Source organism: Brachypodium distachyon, chromosome 1 (assembly GCF_000005505.3).
Source record: "Brachypodium distachyon strain Bd21 chromosome 1, Brachypodium_distachyon_v3.0, whole genome shotgun sequence".
Lineage (NCBI taxonomy): Eukaryota > Viridiplantae > Streptophyta > Magnoliopsida > Poales > Poaceae > Brachypodium > Brachypodium distachyon.
Genome location: NC_016131.3, coordinates 50,525,574 through 50,545,101, shown reverse-complemented (window position 1 = coordinate 50,545,101; position 19,528 = coordinate 50,525,574). Strand labels below are relative to the sequence as shown.

At 45.3% G+C, this 19,528-nt stretch overlaps 5 protein-coding genes and 1 long non-coding RNA gene across 6 annotated transcripts; 2 read left to right on the top strand and 4 right to left on the bottom strand.

Moving 5' to 3' along the window:
* Nucleotides 1-674: 674 nt before the first annotated feature.
* Nucleotides 675-5,828, bottom strand: LOC100843494 (cell division control protein 48 homolog C). Its single transcript, XM_003557211.4, has 10 exons — nucleotides 4,914-5,828; nucleotides 3,365-3,978; nucleotides 2,892-3,044; nucleotides 2,528-2,644; nucleotides 2,336-2,440; nucleotides 2,064-2,129; nucleotides 1,888-1,952; nucleotides 1,601-1,802; nucleotides 1,223-1,372; nucleotides 675-1,108 (listed from the first exon to the last, which is right to left on the bottom strand). Exons 1-10 carry the CDS (start codon nucleotides 5,743-5,745, stop codon nucleotides 1,061-1,063), a joined length of 2,352 nt encoding a protein of 783 aa, XP_003557259.1. The 5' UTR covers nucleotides 5,746-5,828; the 3' UTR covers nucleotides 675-1,060.
* Nucleotides 5,829-7,137: 1,309 nt separating this feature from the next.
* Nucleotides 7,138-8,042, bottom strand: LOC100836830 (pectinesterase inhibitor 12). Its single transcript, XM_003561178.4, has one exon. The coding sequence runs from the start codon at nucleotides 8,008-8,010 to the stop codon at nucleotides 7,426-7,428; it is 585 nt and encodes a 194-aa protein (XP_003561226.2). The 5' UTR covers nucleotides 8,011-8,042; the 3' UTR covers nucleotides 7,138-7,425.
* Nucleotides 8,043-8,248: 206 nt separating this feature from the next.
* Nucleotides 8,249-10,660, bottom strand: LOC100836516 (WAT1-related protein At3g30340). Its single transcript, XM_003561177.4, has 5 exons — nucleotides 10,314-10,660; nucleotides 9,951-10,130; nucleotides 9,057-9,471; nucleotides 8,789-8,940; nucleotides 8,249-8,674 (listed from the first exon to the last, which is right to left on the bottom strand). The coding sequence occupies exons 1-5, from the start codon at nucleotides 10,502-10,504 to the stop codon at nucleotides 8,515-8,517; spliced, it is 1,098 nt and encodes a 365-aa protein (XP_003561225.1). The 5' UTR covers nucleotides 10,505-10,660; the 3' UTR covers nucleotides 8,249-8,514.
* A 501-nt stretch (nucleotides 10,661-11,161) lies between these two features.
* On the bottom strand, nucleotides 11,162-13,284 carry LOC100842979 (WAT1-related protein At3g30340). Its single transcript, XM_003557209.4, has 6 exons — nucleotides 13,038-13,284; nucleotides 12,895-12,957; nucleotides 12,633-12,749; nucleotides 12,139-12,535; nucleotides 11,882-12,033; nucleotides 11,162-11,603 (listed from the first exon to the last, which is right to left on the bottom strand). The coding sequence occupies exons 1-6, from the start codon at nucleotides 13,235-13,237 to the stop codon at nucleotides 11,474-11,476; spliced, it is 1,059 nt and encodes a 352-aa protein (XP_003557257.1). The 5' UTR covers nucleotides 13,238-13,284; the 3' UTR covers nucleotides 11,162-11,473.
* Nucleotides 13,285-14,265: 981 nt separating this feature from the next.
* Nucleotides 14,266-14,809, top strand: LOC112270009. Its single transcript, XR_002962281.1, has 3 exons — nucleotides 14,266-14,394; nucleotides 14,512-14,578; nucleotides 14,719-14,809. It is a non-coding gene; the product is annotated as an uncharacterized LOC112270009 (long non-coding RNA).
* A 3,150-nt stretch (nucleotides 14,810-17,959) lies between these two features.
* On the top strand, nucleotides 17,960-19,528 carry LOC100836215 (E3 ubiquitin-protein ligase Os03g0188200). The gene has a single exon (XM_003561176.4). The coding sequence runs from the start codon at nucleotides 18,197-18,199 to the stop codon at nucleotides 18,632-18,634; it is 438 nt and encodes a 145-aa protein (XP_003561224.1). The 5' UTR covers nucleotides 17,960-18,196; the 3' UTR covers nucleotides 18,635-19,528.

The following is a 19,528-nucleotide window of genomic DNA, read 5'->3' as shown; positions in this document are numbered from 1 at the left end:
CGGCGGCGGCGGTGGCAGCGATTCCTCCTCTGGCCAAGAAAAAAAAAACTGGAGTGTCTTAACTGGGCCTCCAGACACTGGCCCACAAACTGTTCTGAGGCCCAATACGAGCCGACCTATAAGGCATTGGCATCCTCGTTGCGGCGAGCACTTCAGGCAGTTATCGAATTCGGCCCACCCAGCCATCCGTGGCCGCCCAATAAAAAACGAGGCAAACGATAAGAGGAATTGTTTCTGAAACCAACACCTTTCATTCGTAGCCACATGTTTTATCTCTCAAAAAAAAAAATTTGTGGCCACATGTGTATATATCTTTGTTATTTCCTGCTGTTCCAAAAAATGCATTTGGTCTCGATAGAAGAGTTGTTCTGTACGTGCAGCTATGGAGTAGCAAGGTTTTGTCCATTTTTCATGGTGCAACGGTTCCAGCTGTTGCGGTTCTTGGCTTCTGCTGTGTGTACCTTCTCCATCTAGGTGCTGGGCAACATCAGGGTCTGAGGCTGAAGGATGGTGATGTACAAGGTGATGTGCTAGCTCCAATGGATTTGGCAGTGCTGAAACCAGAAATTGCCACCAGCATGTAACTTCGTTATAGGCAGGAATTGAGATGATATATGGGTAATGTGATGACACTTAAATGTATGGTATCCTGACAAATTGATACGAGATGGCTGTTTGGAAAGCCTTAACAGCAAGTATTGCGACTTGACTTGCAAGAGAACCACCGTACGTGTTTCGGAAACTGGAACATCAAGCGTTCAACATCCCAATCTGGATACAACAAGCACCAGTCAAAGTTGTAAAACGACTAGAATGGGTTCCTAACTGCCAAACAATGACCAAACCATTATAGCTATTTCCCGCAAACATAATTGTATTACTCACTTCTACATTGAGGATGATCAAAATTGCGGGTGGACATGATGAACGAAACAATAACAGAAGTGACTGGCGGCAGCCATGTTTCTGTTTCTGTAAATGAATATGCTGGGTGCTGGATGCCATCATGGTTCATGAGTGTACTGCAGCACGTCCCTTGTAAGTAGGCACCAAAGATGGATCAATCGGCCGAATATTTCTTTGACAGCATGTCAAAGTGTTTCCTTTGCTGCAACAAACAAACATGAAGAAATGTAAAACGTACAGGTGATATATTACTGCAAGGTTGAACCAAAACCAGAGCATATCATAAGATCAATCTGATGCTGCAGTTTTACTGTACCTGTTCTGATACCGATGGCTTTACTTTAGATAGAGCATGTTCAAAGTGCAAGAGTTCAATCTCACGCGTAAATGACAAACTTCTTGAGGCTGTCCCATTCTCTAGGAATTCGATTTTCTCTCCCAACGCTGCCATGGCTGCTTCGTTCACCTGAAGAAGGAAGCATGTTACTTCCATTTTGCATGTTGCTAAATTGCATGCTTCACATTTACACAGGTGGGCCTTCTTATTTATCTAGATATCTGGTTGAACATAGATCTGCCCACACCCCACATCCTCTACCCAAAGAAAGCATCTCCATACACAAGTAAGCAACAATACAGTTTTTCAGCAAATTCAAACAGGACAGCTACTCAACGAAAAAACAGAGAGAATTACCAGTGAAGCTAGGTCTGCACCACTGAGATTATTGCACTCCTGTCGACGTGCAAGTGTGTCCAAATCAACATCAGCAGAGACGGGTTTATCCTTGGCATGTGCTTTCAATATCGAAACCCGTTCATCAGCACCGGGTAAAGGAACAAAATGTTTCTTCCCAAATCTACCAGGTCGTAGAACAGCCTCGTCTATGACGTCAATTCTGCACCAGAACGGTGGTTACGTTATAAACCTTCCACTCAGGTATAAGCATATGTAAAGAAGGAGCAATCATTAGCTGACAATACCTGTTTGTAGCTCCAATAACATAAACACCATGTCGCTGATCAGCACCATCGAGTTCAATGAGTAACTGCAAGCAGAACCATTAGAATACCAGAACCAAAAAAAGGAAAGGAAAATGTTAGAGCGCCCCTGTATTACAAACAGCCACACATATAGATGATCAAGACAATATTCAAACCTGATTTAGGAGACGTTCAACAACCCACCCTCCCTCCTTCCCTCTTTTTGTCGTCAAAGCATCTATCTGTCAAATGACATAGAATGAACACTTCAGCAAAATGCAAGAAAAGCACCTTCACACCCAGCAGACACAAGTTGATTGACCACATCAATGCAAGTTGCTATTCACTTCCAATAGCACAGATGTACCAGGCATTCATGATTGTTCCAAGCAAATTACCAAGTTTTCCTGAAAATAATAAATACAAATAGCCAAGGAAAAACTTTTACCTCGTCAAAAAATAGGATGCACGGAGAGTTAGTTCGTGCACGGGTGAATATTTTCCTTACTTCTGATTCACTCTCCCCGACATACTTGTTCAATAGCTCAGGCCCCTAGAGTTCCGTAGAAGGGAATATCTTAGCACTGTGTACAGAAACGAATGAGTGTAGTAAGAATATGGAAATCTCGACATCTATTACCTTAATGTGAATAAAACTAGCCCCTGCGTCATGTGCAACTGCTTTTGCTATCAGCGTTTTCCCACAGCCTGGAGGTCCAAACAGCAAAAACCCAGCTTGCATGTTCACTCCATATTCCTTCAAAGGCAGACAATAGAAAGAGAAAATGGAAACAAAATTAAGTATTTAAAATACTTAGAAAAAGTGATCGGCTTGAAAAAAAAATCCAACCAAACATGGAATCAAAATTAAGTATTTAAAACACTTAGATGAACTGCCTTGAGAAGGAATTCTGAAGCAACTTAAACGTTTAAGCTGCCAATTACAATGGTAACCAGATAACACAGAGAAGAAAATAGTGTAGAACACAGCTCATGTGATTAACCTTATAATCTTCCGGGTACTTGATACAACGAACAATGCAGCGGTAAAATTCTTTCCTTAATGAATCAAGACCTCCAACGTCCTCCCATGTGACATCAGGGACAGAAGAAAATCCTTCCCTTCTCAATGATGGTTGAACCATTGTGACTGCATTCTACAGTGATTGAATTAAGAAAGTACATCAGACATCAAAGACACTACTAAAAAGCTAACAAAATATATCTAAAAAAGCAAAGGAAACCAGGCACATAGCAAAAACAGCAAAACAATATAATATGACCATACAGGTGGTTAATAAAAGTAAAAATTGCCCATGCTATAACCCATACAGGCTTATAAAATATGAAATCTTGCAATATAATAGCAGACTTGTTAAGAAAGAAGAGAAAGGATCATTCTGTAATCGAAATCTAGCTTACACTACATAGCAGGATTATGCTGTTGATGTAAAAGCCTAAAAGGTGGAAAGTTTACCTCAAAGTCATCCATAGCAATACATAGGTTCTCCATCTCGCTTTCATTCCAAGGAAGTCTCCACCAGTCCTGCTCATTGTTTTCATCATCCCCCAAAAGTTTTTTTCTTGCAATAATTATTCTTTTCATTGCAAGATTCCCTGCTTTGTCCACTAATGCCTTCAAGTCCGCACCAACATATCCTGGTGTAGCCCTTGCTATCTTGAACAAGTCAAAGTGGCCTTCTGCCTCCAGTGTAAGGTTCTTAGTAAGCATCTTCAGAATCTGTTGCCGTGCAGTCTCATCTGGAACACCAAGAGATATCTCTCGATCAAACCTCCCTGGTCTCCGAAGTGCTTGGTCAACAGCATCAGGTCTATTGGTAGCTCCAATGACAATAACATAGCCAGGCTTCTTTTCGGATGATTGCGAATCCAAGTCACTACCGTCTGACCCAACATTCTGGTGGAACTCGTCCATGCATGTCATTAACTGTGTAACTATCCGCCGTTCCATTTCTCGTTGCAAATTCTCCCTCTTGGATGCAATTGCATCTATCTCGTCTATAAATACAATTGATGGAGCAGTCCTGTAAGCTTTTTGAAACAAGATTCTGATGTTTTCCTCAGAAGCTCCTGCAAGAGCACAAGGATTATGATATGAACTTCCGCATTGCTCTGACACATAAAATTTATCTAGTAACAGAAATGGATATAAAAACATTGAAGACAATAAGAGACAGCTTAGAATAGTGCTTCTATGTATTCCTTAAATCTAAATTTTACAGACCATGAAGCAGTATAGTTTTGCTTTGTTAGTAGCGGGGTAGTGGGTGGTTGCAAATGATACCCTACTGGTATGCTTCAAAATGTTGCTTACACTATCCAAGAGAGCATCAAAGCACGTCTGACAATTTATCCCTAAATTAATCCTTAATCCATAGGTGCGCAGGTGAAAGATGGATCCATCAAAAAAAGTTCTTGGCTATTCACCTAAACCTTGCACCGCCCCAATAATTATAATGCTCTAATGAACAGAGAAATAGAGAACACTATGCAGGCTTTAGAGAAAATTAAGTCCAAATATTGGCAATGCATAAGCAAGCTTGTTTGCTTCACTTGAGCAACTAAGCTCAACCATGCAAAGCAGGAAAAAAAATGCAGCATAACTTCAGTTATCTGATCAAATAAAGATCATTCCGACACAATATTGACCTCGGCACCACCTAATTATGCTTCATCAATTTTAATTCCCCAGTGGAGCACATCCAGGAGCTTATTGCACATGCTGAATACTAATAATAACATCTTCAGAGTTTGTCAGTTAACACAAAATTCAATTCGTCAACCAAGGATGGGCTTTTAGCCTTTTACACACAATAGTTGCAGACTTTGGTATGTCTCAAGTTGGACCCAGAAAAAAAAACAGGTGTAGCATTTGCATAGTTATCATGCCTTAAGTATTGCCACACTTGTTGCATTGCCAACATGAAACATGACATGTAATTTGCCCATACATCGACAAAGCTTAGAACTTTTCAAATGTTACTGAAAGGGATCAGATAGTATACCAGAAACCCCAGAGACGATTTCCGGCGCTGATATCTTGTAGAATGGCACGCCAGTCTCGTTGGCAATGGCGTGGGCAAGCGTTGTTTTTCCACAGCCAGGCGGTCCATGGAGCAGAATCCCGGCCACAGGCCGAACACCAAGCCGCAGTGGCAGCTGCGGATGGCACAGCGGAACGACCACCTCCATCATCAGCTCGTCTATCACCGTTTTCATACCGCCGAGGTCAGAGAACATTGGCCCCTTCCCCACCCTGCCGCCTCCTTCGGTAGTAGCTGGCGCAACCGCCGCAGCCTCCAGCTTGGAGTCGCCACCGGCACCACCATCAGCTGTCATCCGCCGGCGGGGCTTCTCTGCATTGACCTCGATCTCGAGCTGCTGGTTGGTCCCGGGGTCCTTTTTGGGCGTCAGGGAGGCGTAGCGCGCGCGGAGCATCGACTTGGTGACGTCGAAGGCGGGGGGAGGGGAGGGCGGGCGAGCGCCGCCATCGTCGTCGTCTCCGGAGAAGGAGGTGGAGGAGGAAGCGTCGTGGCTGAGGCGGCGGCGTTGGCGGCGGGAGGAGGACGGGGAGGAGGCTCGGGAGTCGACGTCCGAGTCGGCGGAGAAGGCCTCGGCGGGGGCGGGCATGGAGGAGAGGAGCGCGCGGCGGACGGCGGCGACGAAGGGGCCGAGCTGCTTGCGGCGTAGGTCGGGGTTGCGGGAGCGGAGGGCGCCGGCGACGTCGTCGGCGGAGCAGCCCGGCACGGCCAGCCCGCCGTCGGCTATGAGCCGCCGGAGGTAGGACTCGAAGGAGTTAGACCGGATGGCGCGGACGTTCCGCGGCCGCTTCCCCATCGGCGTCGCAACGGCGGCGGCTAGGGTTTTTGGGAAGGGGGCGATTTTGTTCTAGCTGGTTGAGGTTTCGTGGCGGGGGAGGAAGAAGCCGAGCTCTGATTATATTCGGAAATAAAAAAAAAGTACTCCGTATTTGAAATTTGGCAGAATACGGCCAAAATTAAGAGTCCTCTTTTGATCGGGACAATCTGTCGGACTCCATGGGCGTTGTGATCAGGGACGAAAAGGGTCAGTTCGGCGCTGCGGCAGGAGAAACCATCTCTTCCTGCCCAAATGTACATGTTGCAGAAGTCATGGCTCTTCGTTTGCGCTTGGAGCTTGCTTTGACCGCAGGCTGTAACAGAATCATCGTTAGCGCTGACAATGCGGAGGTTATCCAGACCATGAAGAATGGAATCCCGTCAGCGACACTTGCTGCTGCTGTTTATGACAACAGCTTGGGCCTTGTCATGGACTTCTCCAGAATCGAGTTCATCCACTGCCCCCGCGAAGCTAATTTGGTGGCACACGAGATTGCAGCTGATTCAAAGGCCGTTCCTCGAAGAATTTGGATGGATGTTCTTCCTTCTTTTTTTGTAAATCTCCTTGCTAACGATGTAAACCCGGTCAAAATTCAATAAAGTGTTTTTTTAGAGTTAAAAAAAAAACAATCTGCTGATTGGGATTATCTTAACCTCCTTTCGATGATTTCGCGCTCTAGGACCTAATTTTTAAATCTTTAGTTTTGAATCCATAATTTTGAAAAATACGAATCTGCATATCATGATTTGCACTTAAGAAGAAGTTGAAAGACTTTAATTTTTAGGTTCAAAATAGCTTAAACGTTCAAAAACTAATATGTCTTAAATTTTGGATTTCACTCTTGAGCAACACACCACATCCTAAACTACAATGTGGCAAATGATAGACGGGTCCACGAAGAATGAAATGTGATTCAAGGAGAAGGAAGAAGCTGGTTGACATGGGTGGTGGGCAATGAGCCGACAATGAGGATTGCAGACTGAAATGGGTTATGTCAGAGACTTGAGAGGGTGTCGACATGGGATGAATCACATATAATTTGCGCTCATTTATGAGTTTCAAAGGGTCATTTGAAATGTTCGGTGACGATTATTTGGACACATGGGTGGATATAGTGATATGTGCCGGGAATTTCGACGCTTTGTACATTTTTTTTTTGTTAATGCTATATGGCTTTTTTTTCATAATGGTAACACAAGTGAGCTTCGCGGGTTTATCATTGACCCACTAATGTAATGTAGAAGCACTCGTCTGTACGTGAGTGCCTGTGCATAAGTCCCTTGTAATCACAAATATAGCCAATAGAAAATAAGATTTTCACCTTTTCTTTTTTTTCTTCCCGAAAAGACGAAGGAGCCACAAACTATAAAGTGTTTTAACTCTGTTTCCTCGTTAACGAATGGTTGCTTCCATCAAAGCTCGTCCTAACCCGCAATCTTTTCCTTCTTCATTACTTTATCTACACCAAAACCAAGGAAAGAACAAAAGACAACATCTTCACATGATGTCAATTATTTTCCTTGATATCTTCACATCTTCCTTATTACCATTCCGAGCACTGACGTTATTATTTTTTATTTTATAAAGCAATAAATAATATAGTAAATACCAAAAAACAACTAAATGCATATGCATTGAGGCCAACTGAATTGGGTCTCTTCAGGCGATGCCGCTGGTGAGGCCGAGGGCGACGACGGCCATGCGGCCATACTCCCGGTCATGCCGGGCCACGGGCACTTTCGCCTTCTCCTCCCCCTTCCAAACATCCTCGCACTTCTCCGCCGCGCCCCCCGCCGCCGCGATCTGCTCCAGCGCCCGGCCGTACACCCCCGCCCGGATGTTGTCCAGCGCGTCGCGGAGCACGTCGGCGGCGGCGCCGTACAGGTCCAGGCAGTGCGCCAGCCGCGCCCGCGCCCGCGGGGACGGCTCCGCCTCGTTCATCCCGTCGAGCTTGGATAGAGTGGTGGTCGCGTGCTCGATGGAAATCCGGGTCGCCAGCGCCGCCAGCGCGTGCAGGTCCGCCGCGTCCCGGGCACGCGCGTCGGCGGAGAGGGAGGAGACGCAGTGCGCGTAGGAGATTCCTGGGTGCCGCTCCGCCGCGCCCCGGCACGCGTCCTCGATGCTGCTTGGCGGGGTCGCCATGGCGGTAAGAGGTGATGCTTGGAGGAGGAGGAGCACGGCGGCGATGGCGAGCGCCGCCATGGTCGTCGTCTGGTGCTTGCTGCTGCCTTGTCGATGCATCATTATTGTTTGGTATGTGGCTTGATTGATTAGTTGGGTAATTTAGAGGAGGATCAATGGTATTTATGAGCTAATTGATAGGACAGATATGAACATGATTGGATGGTTCAGGAGAGACAGAGAGGGTTGCCCAATTTTAGCAGACATGGGATGGATGAACAGAACAGAGTGGATGGCTATTGGCTAGTAATCAGGGCACTGTGTATATATAGATTAGTTCAGTTCAATGGCACCAGCACCATCAGCATCTATTTTTCTGTGTATTTATCAGCATTGATGGATCAGAAGAAATTACAACATCCTTCTTTCTTTCTTTCTTTCCCTGCCATCATGCCATGTGCTTTGCCAATTTGCCATACATAGCTGCTAAAAATTAGAGCTCGTATTGGAGGATCGATCATGTAGACATGGCATCCAGAGTGAGCAGATCATTCAGATTTTTCTGCTATTTGACATGGGTGTCGCCGTCAGTTCAGGTGTGATGCATCTGCAGCTGCAGTTGAGAGTTCACACTCTGTCTTGCTGCTGTTCTACTTCTCCATGGAGGTCAGCTGCTGCTGCTGCTTGCGCCGGCTTCGTCAGAGCGGCGGCGGCGGCGGCTTGCTCTGATCTCTTGCCCCAGAGGACGAGGTAGAGCCCCAGGATGACCAGCACCGACCCCAGCACGCTGCATCATTCCAACATCCATCCATCAGCAAACACCAGATTCATCAACAATCAAGCTCAATTGGAGAATCAACAAGTGTAAATAAATCGTGGATCAACATTAATGTCTGCTGACCTTCCGAGGTAGAGCGGCTCGTGGAGGAGGAAGAGGTCGATGGCGGCGACGAACATCTGCGACAGCGGGCTGAAGGCGGCGGTGAAGACGGGCCCTCTCTTCTCCACGCTGTAGGTCAGCATCAGGTACCCGATCCCCGACGCCACCACCCCCTGAAGAATCCACAAGGTCACAACCAAAATCATCCCTATCTTCATCAAATCAAACAAAAAAAATTCCACTCTTTCTGAATCTCTGATGAATCTGGTCTTGTTGAATTGGGTCTTACGCAGTAGACGATGGCGGCGATCTGGACGGCGCCCCTGGGCAGCCAGACCTCGGCGGCGCAGCGCTGCGTGGAGAGCGCGAGCGCGCCAGCCTGGACGAAGCTGAGCAGCGACATGAACGCCGTCGCCGAGTACACCGCCGGGTACCGGCTCGTGAACCGCCGCTGCAGCAGCAGCCACCCCGCGAACCCCACCACGTTCGCTAGCATCGACGCCGACCCGAGCACCCACCGCACCGCGTCGCCGCCATGCCCGGCGGACCCCGCCGGCGCCGAGGACGACGATGATGTGGTGTGGTGGAGGTGGGTGAGGGGCGAGCCCTTGTAGAAGGTGAGCATCATGGCGCCGGAGAGGGAGAGCAGCGTGCCGGAGATCTTGGCGCTCCCTGACCTGCTCCTCACTTCCACTGCTTCATACCTGAATAATTACATTACATTCATACATTTGGTGCAATTAACCAACTAGCTTATGAAAACAAGTGTTTAGTTGATGGGTTTGCTCTGCATAGGAAACTAATCGAGGTGAAACCAGTTGTAGGATCCATGGAGTTTACAAACTTCTTTTTTTCCTTTATGATTCATGAGGAATCTACAAAGTTCTTTCTCTACTAGGATCTTAGTAAAATTTGATCTTAGTTCAGTCTGCATTTAAAGATTAATTCTGGTGTGTGCTGGTTAAATTATTTAATGGAAAGTAAAATAGTAATAATTGTTCAAATAGAATCGATTCAGACTTATAATATAGTTATACAAGATGGCATAATTCTGTTGTCATTATATGAGACTCATATTTTTACCAAACAAAAAAGAAGACTTGCTCCTGTGGTTGGATTTATTTTTTTCAAAAAAGAAGAAGAAGACGTTGCGGTGTAAAAGAAAAGAAGGAACAATGATTACCCGAAAGCGAGTGAAATCAAGAAGGTAACCACTGGGAGAAGATTGGAGAAAGTTGCAGCAAACGTTGCTGTAGTGTACTCCAATCCAACAAAGAGCGTGTACTGGAGCAGCACCGGGCCAAGGATTCCACTAAGGAACATGTACACAAAGATTTCAGCACTCAGCTTTGGTCTTGTCTTCCTGAAAGAAGAAAACGTACAGTTCGTTTCATGGATGATCAGGATCAGCAACAGTGGAATACCAGCGGCGACTACTAGCAGCAGCAGCAGTAGCTGCTTCTGTTTCTCATCATGATTAACTTTGCCTTTTTACTTTTGACGATTGATGATGATGACGACAATGAAGATGATGAGGACGATATACCTGTCCTTGAAGTAGGCAATGGGGCCAAGGAATACAGTGGCCAGCATCTGCCTGAAAGTGATGAGGACCAGCCGGTTCATCCCCTGGCTCAGCGCCTGCTTGAGCAGCGCGGTCATGACAGCGATCACGATGTTCGTGGCCACCATCGCCGCCGTCGGCATCCACTGATCCACGCATCCCGCGCTCCACATTTTCCCAGCTGTTCTCCTGAAACTGAACTTTGATGATCTGATCTGATTGGCAGTTTTTGTTCTCTGGGTTATGACATGGTTATATAGGGGTTGCTGATTTTGAGATGAGGTCCTGGCAAATTGGCATCCGCAGGAAGGAATGTATGGTTTCCGATTGCGGTTCTCGTTTTCGTACACGTGACAGATGAGCTAAAAACATGGCCTCGGAGTGAGGAGGACAAAGAGCCTGATGCTTGTTTCCTGACCTGAGAATATCTGAACAATTGCGCAAGTCTTTCGCATCGATCAAATTGCGCAACCAGCTGCATCGAATAGCTCTCTTTAGGTAGTGCAGTGGAACAAAATACAGCTTTCCCCTCCTTTTTCCAGTTTCTGGCAAGCAAAATATAGCCTGTGATCCTTCCTGCATGGCCTGCTTCTACTGTAGAGCATTAGATGCTGTGTGTTTAGCACTGAAAATATAGCATGAGCCGGGTTTAGGGCCTATCAAGAACAATGTAGGGAAACACCTACCCATGGGAAAGTTCTAAGATCCAATGCCCACTGTCTCTTCTTTGATGAGCAAAATATTTCTTTAGGTCCAAATCAAAATCGCAAAGCATTGATTCGATAGCCGACCTCACAGGACCGTGGGGTTGTACATTAGTACGAAGATCGTGCGGGGAATATTTTGCTTTCCTTTTTATTTACTTTCATGTTCAATGTGACAGATTATGATGGTCTAACGTGCAGCTTATGCCGCCGCTCTCCATCACCTAGAGAATTTGAATTTGGCCTAAATTTAGGCACATATATAGCTGCTGAAATCAGCGTGGCATATATCGTTTCATCACGCCCTCGAGCAAAAATGCATACAACAACGGCAATACTTATACTAGTATTTCTCTTGGTTTTTCCATTTAGGTTTAGGAAACTAAGGAGGAAAACCCTGGCATGTTTTACAACCCAAGAATTGCACAGTTTTGGTCCTCATGATTTGACCTGCTTCTCCTTATCCTCTTCGTCTTCTTCCGCAGATGCTGCCGTTACTGAGGCATCCCTGCTCTTTCCCCACAGCAGAATATAGAGGCCCAGGATCATTAATATGGACCCCAACACACTGCAAGGATAAAAGCAAAAGTTACAAAAAAGAAAGGTGATGCCATTTGGACCAGCCATTAAGGACAAGACAAAAACTCAGTCATGCAATGTATATATATCATTGCACACCTAAATTAATGATATTTTTATCTTTGGTTTATGACACAGAGTCAGTTCTGATAATTAACAGTTATTACTAAAAGCATGACAAATTAAGCATATTTCAGTGTGGGAATCGAAATAATGGACATCATATATAGTGTATTGATTTAATAACTGAGGCAAGTAAGGTTTAACCTTCCAAGGTAGATATTCTCATGGAGGAAGAAGAAATCAATTATAGCAACCATGATCTGTATGATAGGGATGAAGGATGAAGTGAAGACTGGCCCTCTCTTCTCCACACACCATGTCATCAGCACATATCCCACTCCAGACCCCAAAATTCCCTGAAACACATGAAACAAATGTTTTTTTTGGGTTCAGTCAAATTCTCTGCAGAGTTATCCCATATCTCTCTCTTTTCTTATGAACTGAACCAAGATGATTCTTACTGTATATAGTACTGTTACGATCTCCACTGTCTTTGTGAGGGCCCACACAGATGCCCGTCGTTGTATCGCCCCGGTCACGCAGCCGCCCTGTAGGGAGCTGATGAGGAACATGTATGCAGTGCTGGAGTAGAGTGCCGGGTACTTCTTGGTGAGCTTAGACTGCAGCAGGAGCCAAAAGGAGAAGCACAGGCCATTTGCCAGTAATGCTATAGTTCCCAGTGTCCAGCTCTTCTTGCCAGATTCTGCTTCTGCAGCTGCATGCTGACCTAAAGGCACAGCTTGGTGTGTCAAGGGCACACCCTTGTAGAGCGTAAGGAGCATGACGCCAGCGAACGACATGAGTGTTCCGGCAATCTTCGCGGCACCGGCCTTGTTCTTCATGTTCAGTGACTCCACCCTGTATTGATCCCCAAGGATTCAGATTGCATTAGAAAAGGAAGAACAAAATTGCATGAAGGCACCAACCAAGGCCAATTTTGGAAAGCAGCACACACCTTAGCAAGACAGCAATGAGGAAAGTGAGCACAGGAGCCAAGTTAGTGAAAGTTATGGCAAATGTTGCAGTCGTGTACTGCAACCCGTAGAAGAAGGTATACTGAGAGAGCGCGGCACTAGAAATGGGAGAGAGCAACAAAATAGCAACGATGAATCAAACAGAATCATTTCCAAGAGGATAGTATATTGTGATATATCCAAGCCACTATACTACTTTGAGCAAGTGACTGTTGTGATGCCATGTTTTGTCTGTAACTGTACCCCAAAGCTGCACTGAAGAAGAGGTACACAAGGATCTCCAGTGTGAGCTTAGGCCTTTTGCCCCTGACCAAAAAAAAGTTCAAATATGTATTATAGTCTAAGTTCCAAACTCTCATCATTTTCTGCTAGTAAAATCGATGTACCGTTCTTTGAAAAATGCAATCGGAGAAAGGAAGGCTGTGGCCACCAGTTGTCGCAGCGTGACAAGTACTAGGCGGTCGAGCCCCTCCGCGAGCGCCTTCTTGATCAAGGCTGTTGTCACCGCAGAGATGAGGTCAAATACCAGCATTGCGATCACTGGTTTCCACTCATCGATGCCTCCCCGCATTGTGCTCCTAAACATGTTTGATCCCCCCCTTCACTTAAATTTCCATGACAATTGCTCTTGCCATGGACTACTTATAGGCTTCTTTTACTAGCTAGAGATTCGTATAAAAAATTAAAGAGATGTCACTGAGGAGATGCAACAATGACCCTTTTACCCTCCAAAGATGGTGCTACTGATAAGTGGTAAGAGAGAAAGGTGCAGCGCACCTAGCCGAGACTGCACATTATGCGATAGCTTGGTGTCCGAGGAACTCAACCAATTCTGTTTGACTTAATAGTTACACTTATAGTTAGATACTAGCAAGTTTAGCCTGAGCTGGTCTGTGTTTTAACTATCTATATCAATATATTGGAGCCTCTCCTACAGTTTTCTGTCAAAAAAAAAGATAGCAACTTTAGATATCAAGGGTTTCTTGGCTTCCCTTGTATCTGTTGTGCTATATATACATGCGCAGTGGACGCATGGCACGCATCGCATCTTTCCAATCTGTTTTTGCAATAAGACATATGTTTAACTAAAGCTGAAAGCATGTTATGAGCCATTCCGAATCAAATTGGCACGAGAGAAAAAAGAGTTGATTTTTTTTTCTTAAGTAACATGAATGGTGAAGATATTTTGACTAGTGGCAATGATGTTTCCTTTGTCGCCATGCGGGCCGTGGAGATGGAGGGGACTGGAGAAAGATGAGCAAACAGAGGGGGGGTGGAAGCATCAATCAGAAATATTCCATTGTTTGCACGCTTTGGTGAGTTTGGGCAGCTCTTGTTTGGAATGCAAATTTGACTCCACTCTTATCATGGTAAGGATGGAGAACTGTTCGGTAGCGAAAAAAAGGCAGAGCCGATCCGATCCAAAGGAAAGCAAGGAGGAGGAGGAGTTGTAGTGGAGTGATCACCCAGTTTGAAAGCTCCATGTTTCCCATTCACCACCTTTGATAATGGCGAGACTGGGAGAGGAGCAGCTTCCAAGTTGCTAACATGACCGATGAAAGCGCGGCTGTTGCCACGCGACGTTGGTCGTTGGCCATGGTGGAACTACGTATCAGTTCATGATCAGCAAATGGCCAGCGAGCCAGCTACTGTATCTGTATGTAGCAGGGAAGGAAAAATAAAATCTTCGTCGCCGACAACTGCTAGTAGATCAAGACCGGTGCGGTCACACGAAATCCCCTGGTATTTCGCCTACCCAAACAGACAGACAGACAGATAGCACATTGTCCAGTGAGGATCTGCCCAACTGTCACTTTCAACAGTGACAATGTTTAACACACCACTTTGTTTCTACTGCAGGACTGGATTCAGAAACCATACTGCTGGAGTAAATAAAGTTTCATGACTGTTGAGGGAAAGTACAGGAGTAAGTAAATAGATTTTAATTAACTGTATTTCCTTTCATTGCTCACTGATTTGCAGATATTGCAAATCTCAGTCACATCTGCATCCATATCTGAGTCACATTCATCTGCATACCTTAATCAAAGCTTTATCTGCTTTCAGGGACAGTTAGATAGAACAGTAAGGTGTTGCTCCAATCAGTGACGGTACACACCCTAAGCAAAGCACATTTTTTGGAAGAAAAAGAAAAAAGGGAAAAAGAAAGCATTGGGCTTTTGGCATTGGCCCATTGGTTGTGCAAAGTGCTGCATGTCTCCCCATGCTGATAAAAGCTGCCTTTACTCTGCCACAAAATTAAAGTTTTGTCAAAATGAATAAAGATATTTGTCATTTGCATTTTGCTTTTTTGAGAAGTTGACCGGATATAATTAATCAGCGTAATGGACATTGTAATCAAGCATATATACTAGATTGGATGCTGGCATTAATTAATTATTTTGGGAGCCTAGTAGTGGCTGCTGTCAGTTTCACGGCTAGATTTAATCATCAGATGCTAAAGTTGCTTAATTTGTTTGTAATCTAGGGAAGATCTTTTTAGTCTTCTTTGTTCGTATTGAGAAGTAAAGACTCACAAAGTATCATAAACTGATATCTATTGAAGATCTTCTAATCTCAACCCACCAGTATATATATCATTGCAAAGCTTTTATTTTATTTTAGATATTTTTCCTATGAAATGTTAATTTAGAACTGATATAATAGTATTTTTTTAGAAACAATGTAAAAGTAAAACTGATGGCCTGTTTCTGCAGCCATGATCTGGCGTGGAGCACATCACATCAGTCATGTGTTGTATCTTGTATGTAGAGGCACAGTTCCAAGTTTTTGTTTAGAACAGGCACAGTTCCTAGTCACCGTTAATTGTTGTTGATGGGCTTCTTGGGCCTGAAACGGTAGACAAATGTTGGGCCCACTGCACTGATCGGACACCAGATATAAGATCAGCCGGCCCATTTTGCAGCTCTCTCTCTACAGATAACTTGCTTAGAAAAATATATATTTTTTCACAGGGAAAAAAATCATGGAGTAGGTTCTTTAGGAAATTAAAAAAAAATACAGCAAAGGGTATGGGTGAGAGAGAGAGAGGGACACGGAGTCGACTATCATGGGCTGTTGGCGATGGAGACAACATATCATGGGCCCCCGGGGGACAGGCGGGTCCACGAGGCCCACTCGGCAGTCCCATTCTGTCTGCCCATCGAAGCCCATGCCGGGGAGGGTCCCGGCCCACGTACCCACCATTGGCAACCTCATGCAATAATGCATGTATTTTTTGATCTCTTGGATTTTTCTTCCCTTTCGGTTTGTGTGCGTTGGATCGAGAGGAGAAGAAAAGAAAAGAGGAGCTTGCTTATTAAATGTTTCTGATTAATGCTGACGAGAACAAGAGCAGAAGAAAGAAAGAAAGGGTGATTAGGAAACTTCCAAAAAGACTGCAAGGTGAAGAAGAAAAGGAAAAATAAAAAAAGTTAAATTAATTTGATATATAGGAGTACATGTTCTACTTCTTTTGGTCGGAATTACTTGTCGAAATATTACATGTATCTAGACGTTTTTTACACATAGATACATCCATATTTGGACAAATTCAAGACAAGTAATACCGGTGAGAGGAAGAGTATCATTTTTTATCTGTAACACTGGTTGCTTTTCTTTCTTGAAAAGAAATAATAAGATGTTTACTTGGCACGTGTCCTATACATAGGATTCATGACAAAAATTAATCAAGGAGCTGGCCGGACAGCGTTCGTACGTTTTCTTTTGTCCAGATCTTGCTGGCGATTAGCTATAGCTAGCTAGCTTAGGAATACATGGGTGATTAATATGAATAATATGGTGCCTTCATTTGTCTTATAACGAAATGGTCTGATCTGATCTGGCCGGTCGGCCGGCCGGGTGTTTAATTATACCAATGGATCACATGCCGTGCCGGCCTGCCGTACGTATATATACATGGCCGTCCATCGATCCCCAATGTTGCGTGTCGTGGCGCGCCTACATGTCTCCGACAAGAGATTATGTGTACAGTCATCGACGCGTATCCATCCCAGCTAGGCAGCTAGTTCATTGATTAACCAAACTAATCTGGCTGGTGCATGTGATTAGATCGCATTCCTTTCCTCCGTTCCTAAATACTTGTTGCTTTCATTAAAACAACGACAAGTATTTAGAAACGGAGAGAATAAATTAGTATATATCAATGCGTCCACATGGCATGTTTATGTGTAGCTGCTAGCTAGCTAGCGAGCTCCCTGGCTAATTCGATCGAGTTGTCCCTGCATCCATAGATGGTGCATTAGCTTATTAAGCAGAGAGCGTGGGCAATCTATTCATGATGCATTAGCTAATTAAGCAGAGAGCGTGGCCAACAAGGGCCAAACGCTCCGGTCCTTAGACACAATTTTATCTCTAAGATGGATCCCGCATGTCTCTACATACATGGTTACATCCATAATATTTAGAGGTAGTTTTACCTCCAAGCTGGAACCCACCCCCTTTCTCTTACTCCCTTCGTCTCATTATATGGGGCACGCACGCGTCCCAAGATCATCAATTTAACCATCAAAATATAATTATATGACATAAAAAATATATCATTAAAAAGTTCATTTGACTACGAATCTAATGATATATTTTTTATGAAATATAATTTAAAATTTGCTAGTTAAATTTGTAATCTTGGGACTCGTGTGTGCCTCTTAAAATGGGACGGAGGTAGTACCTTGTCAACAAACGTTGCAGTCTTTAGAGGCAATTTTACTTCTAAGATGGATCCTGCGTCTGAGGATAAAGTATTTGTGGAGTCTCTCTCATGATATATAGTCTCTCTTTTATTTTACATGCATTACATTGTTTAGAGGATACCTCCATGAAATGAGGCATTTTCTACCTCTATAGCTTAGAGGCAGAGAGCTGCAATGCTTAGAGACTGCCTCTAATCCCTAAAGACATCTATAGAGGCAGTATTTTTAAAGAGTGTATACTGCTTCCTCCGTCCCATATTAAATGCTAAATATTACATGTATCTAAACATATTTTAGTATATAGATATGTCTGTTTTTAAGACAAATTTGAGTTATTTAATACGAGACGGAGGGATGTTTTCCCCCCTCCTACTGGCACGTAGAACATGTGCGTGGGTCCCGGCCGCAGAGAGAGGTGTTTGAATGCATTCCTGCATGCGATGGACAAGCGCACCTGACGGTACGTGTCTCTCCCGCGCGCAACACAAACACGTGCAATGTCTCTTCTCTGTCCAAATGTCCATCCATCCACTTCATATCGTCTAATCAAGCCCCCATTAGTCGTCGATCCACGACAAACAACTATCACCGATCTGTTCCTAAATTATTTCATACGTGTAATATTTCGACAGCAAATTATAATCGGAGGAAGCACTGACTAGCCAGCGTAATCAATCCATGAGCTGTTCCTCTCTCCTTGCTTGCACCAGCTATCTCAGCTCATCTGCTCTCCTTTTAAAGCCCAGAGCAGCTGGCTTAGCTTAAGCCCTCCTAATTCAGCTCCAGCTCCTGCTAGCTAAATTCTTCAACATCTTGTTCGATCTTGTTTAAATTGGATGGGGTTCCCGGCGGTGGGGTACTCGGGGATGCCACGGCTGCTGCTGCACTTGCTCTCCCTCCTCTGCCGCCTCTCCTCGTGGCTCCTCCGCCTCACCGGCGCCCTCGACGTCGACTACAATTACATCAACCATCATCCCGCCGGCGCCGATGCCGACGACCACCACCAGATGCGGGAGGAGCTGCTGGACGCGCACTCCCCGGCGGTGCGCTTCGACGCGCTCCCCCTCGTCTCCTCCAGCCCCGGCGAGATCCTCCTCCCCGAGGGCTGCGCGGTGTGCCTGGCCGACTTCCACGGCGCCGCCCGGGTCCGCCGGCCCCGCGGATGCCGCCACGTGTTTCACCGCGCCTGCCTCGACCGCTGGGCTGGCCACGGCCGCGGCACCTGCCCGCTCTGCCGCGCGCCGCTCCTCCCGCCGCCGGCGACTGGCCATTGATTGTTTTTTGCTTGGTTGGTTTCTCGCAGAGCAGAGTGCAGAATGCAGACAGGCCCTGAGGAGAGGGTCTGGGTCCAATTGGTCGCTTCCGCTTGGGCCTTTACGGGAAAGGACCCTACCGGAGCCTGTTTTACGGATTGCCCCCTCGCTCGGGGAGATTATTGCTCAACAGTCCTCAATGAAGTTCCTGGTTTGGAGAGATTGTTGATCATGCTGCCAACAAAGGAAGGAGGACTGCCCCCTCGTTTGAAGAGATTTATTGCTCAATTATCCCCAAGGAAGGGAAGGAGTTGAGCTCATGGTTTGAAATTTTTATTGAAACTGGCCGGAATGGGTTTGCATGCATTTTGCAACGACTCCAGAGCAAAATCAACACAAGAAGAACAAGATATGTGTATGTATACATAAATAAATATAGATTTAGATTTAGGGAAATTACTTAGTGTTGTAGTAAAATAAAACCCCTATATGGGTCGGGCCGTAAATCCTGCGTGGCGACGACTGGGTCAACATTTCCCAAGCACGAGTCAAGACGCTCACGTGGCACGATCAATCCTACGTGGCAAAAGAATACAAGTCAACAAGTCAAATCTCTCATGTCATGGTCAAAGGATCAAATGAGTTAGAATAGAGAGCAAGAGAGGTGTGAGGAGGGAGCCCTTAATCCATGATGGACCATGGACTAAGTCCCACTTTTCCCACACGGTGCACACAAAAGCTATGGACTAAGAAGCTACTTTTACCATTTTGCCCTCACTTTTCTCTCTCCCCCAAGGGTAGCCATGGTCTTTTGTCATGGACCCCTAAGCTATAAATATCTTCCCATGAGGGCATGTACCATTCACTCTCGTTTGAATAAACTCAAGGGGAGAGGGCTAGAGAGCCTCTTTGAGA

What these genes read in the sequence shown, in the direction of transcription:
- LOC100843494 (XM_003557211.4), bottom strand. Translation starts at nt 5,745, where the DNA reads ATGGGGAAGCGGCCGCGGAACGTCCGCGCCATCCGGTCTAACTCCTTC. An exon ending in AGTACCCGGAAGATTATAAG is followed by an intron (nt 2,645 to 2,891) that starts GTTAATCACATG and finishes CTGCCTTTGAAG; the next exon opens with GAATATGGAGTGAACATGCA. An exon ending in CTAGTTTTATTCACATTAAG is followed by an intron (nt 2,441 to 2,527) that starts GTAATAGATGTC and finishes ACGGAACTCTAG; the next exon opens with GGGCCTGAGCTATTGAACAA.
- LOC100836830 (XM_003561178.4), bottom strand. Translation starts at nt 8,010, where the DNA reads ATGATGCATCGACAAGGCAGCAGCAAGCACCAGACGACGACCATGGCG.
- LOC100836516 (XM_003561177.4), bottom strand. Translation starts at nt 10,504, where the DNA reads ATGTGGAGCGCGGGATGCGTGGATCAGTGGATGCCGACGGCGGCGATG. An exon ending in ATTGCCTACTTCAAGGACAG is followed by an intron (nt 10,131 to 10,313) that starts GTATATCGTCCT and finishes TTCTTCTTTCAG; the next exon opens with GAAGACAAGACCAAAGCTGA. An exon ending in TCGCCGCCATCGTCTACTGC is followed by an intron (nt 8,941 to 9,056) that starts GTAAGACCCAAT and finishes TGGATTCTTCAG; the next exon opens with GGGGTGGTGGCGTCGGGGAT.
- LOC100842979 (XM_003557209.4), bottom strand. Translation starts at nt 13,237, where the DNA reads ATGTTTAGGAGCACAATGCGGGGAGGCATCGATGAGTGGAAACCAGTG. An exon ending in CTCATTGCTGTCTTGCTAAG is followed by an intron (nt 12,536 to 12,632) that starts GTGTGTGCTGCT and finishes GGATCAATACAG; the next exon opens with GGTGGAGTCACTGAACATGA. An exon ending in GAGAATATCTACCTTGGAAG is followed by an intron (nt 11,604 to 11,881) that starts GTTAAACCTTAC and finishes TTATCCTTGCAG; the next exon opens with TGTGTTGGGGTCCATATTAA.
- LOC100836215 (XM_003561176.4), top strand. Translation starts at nt 18,197, where the DNA reads ATGGGGTTCCCGGCGGTGGGGTACTCGGGGATGCCACGGCTGCTGCTG.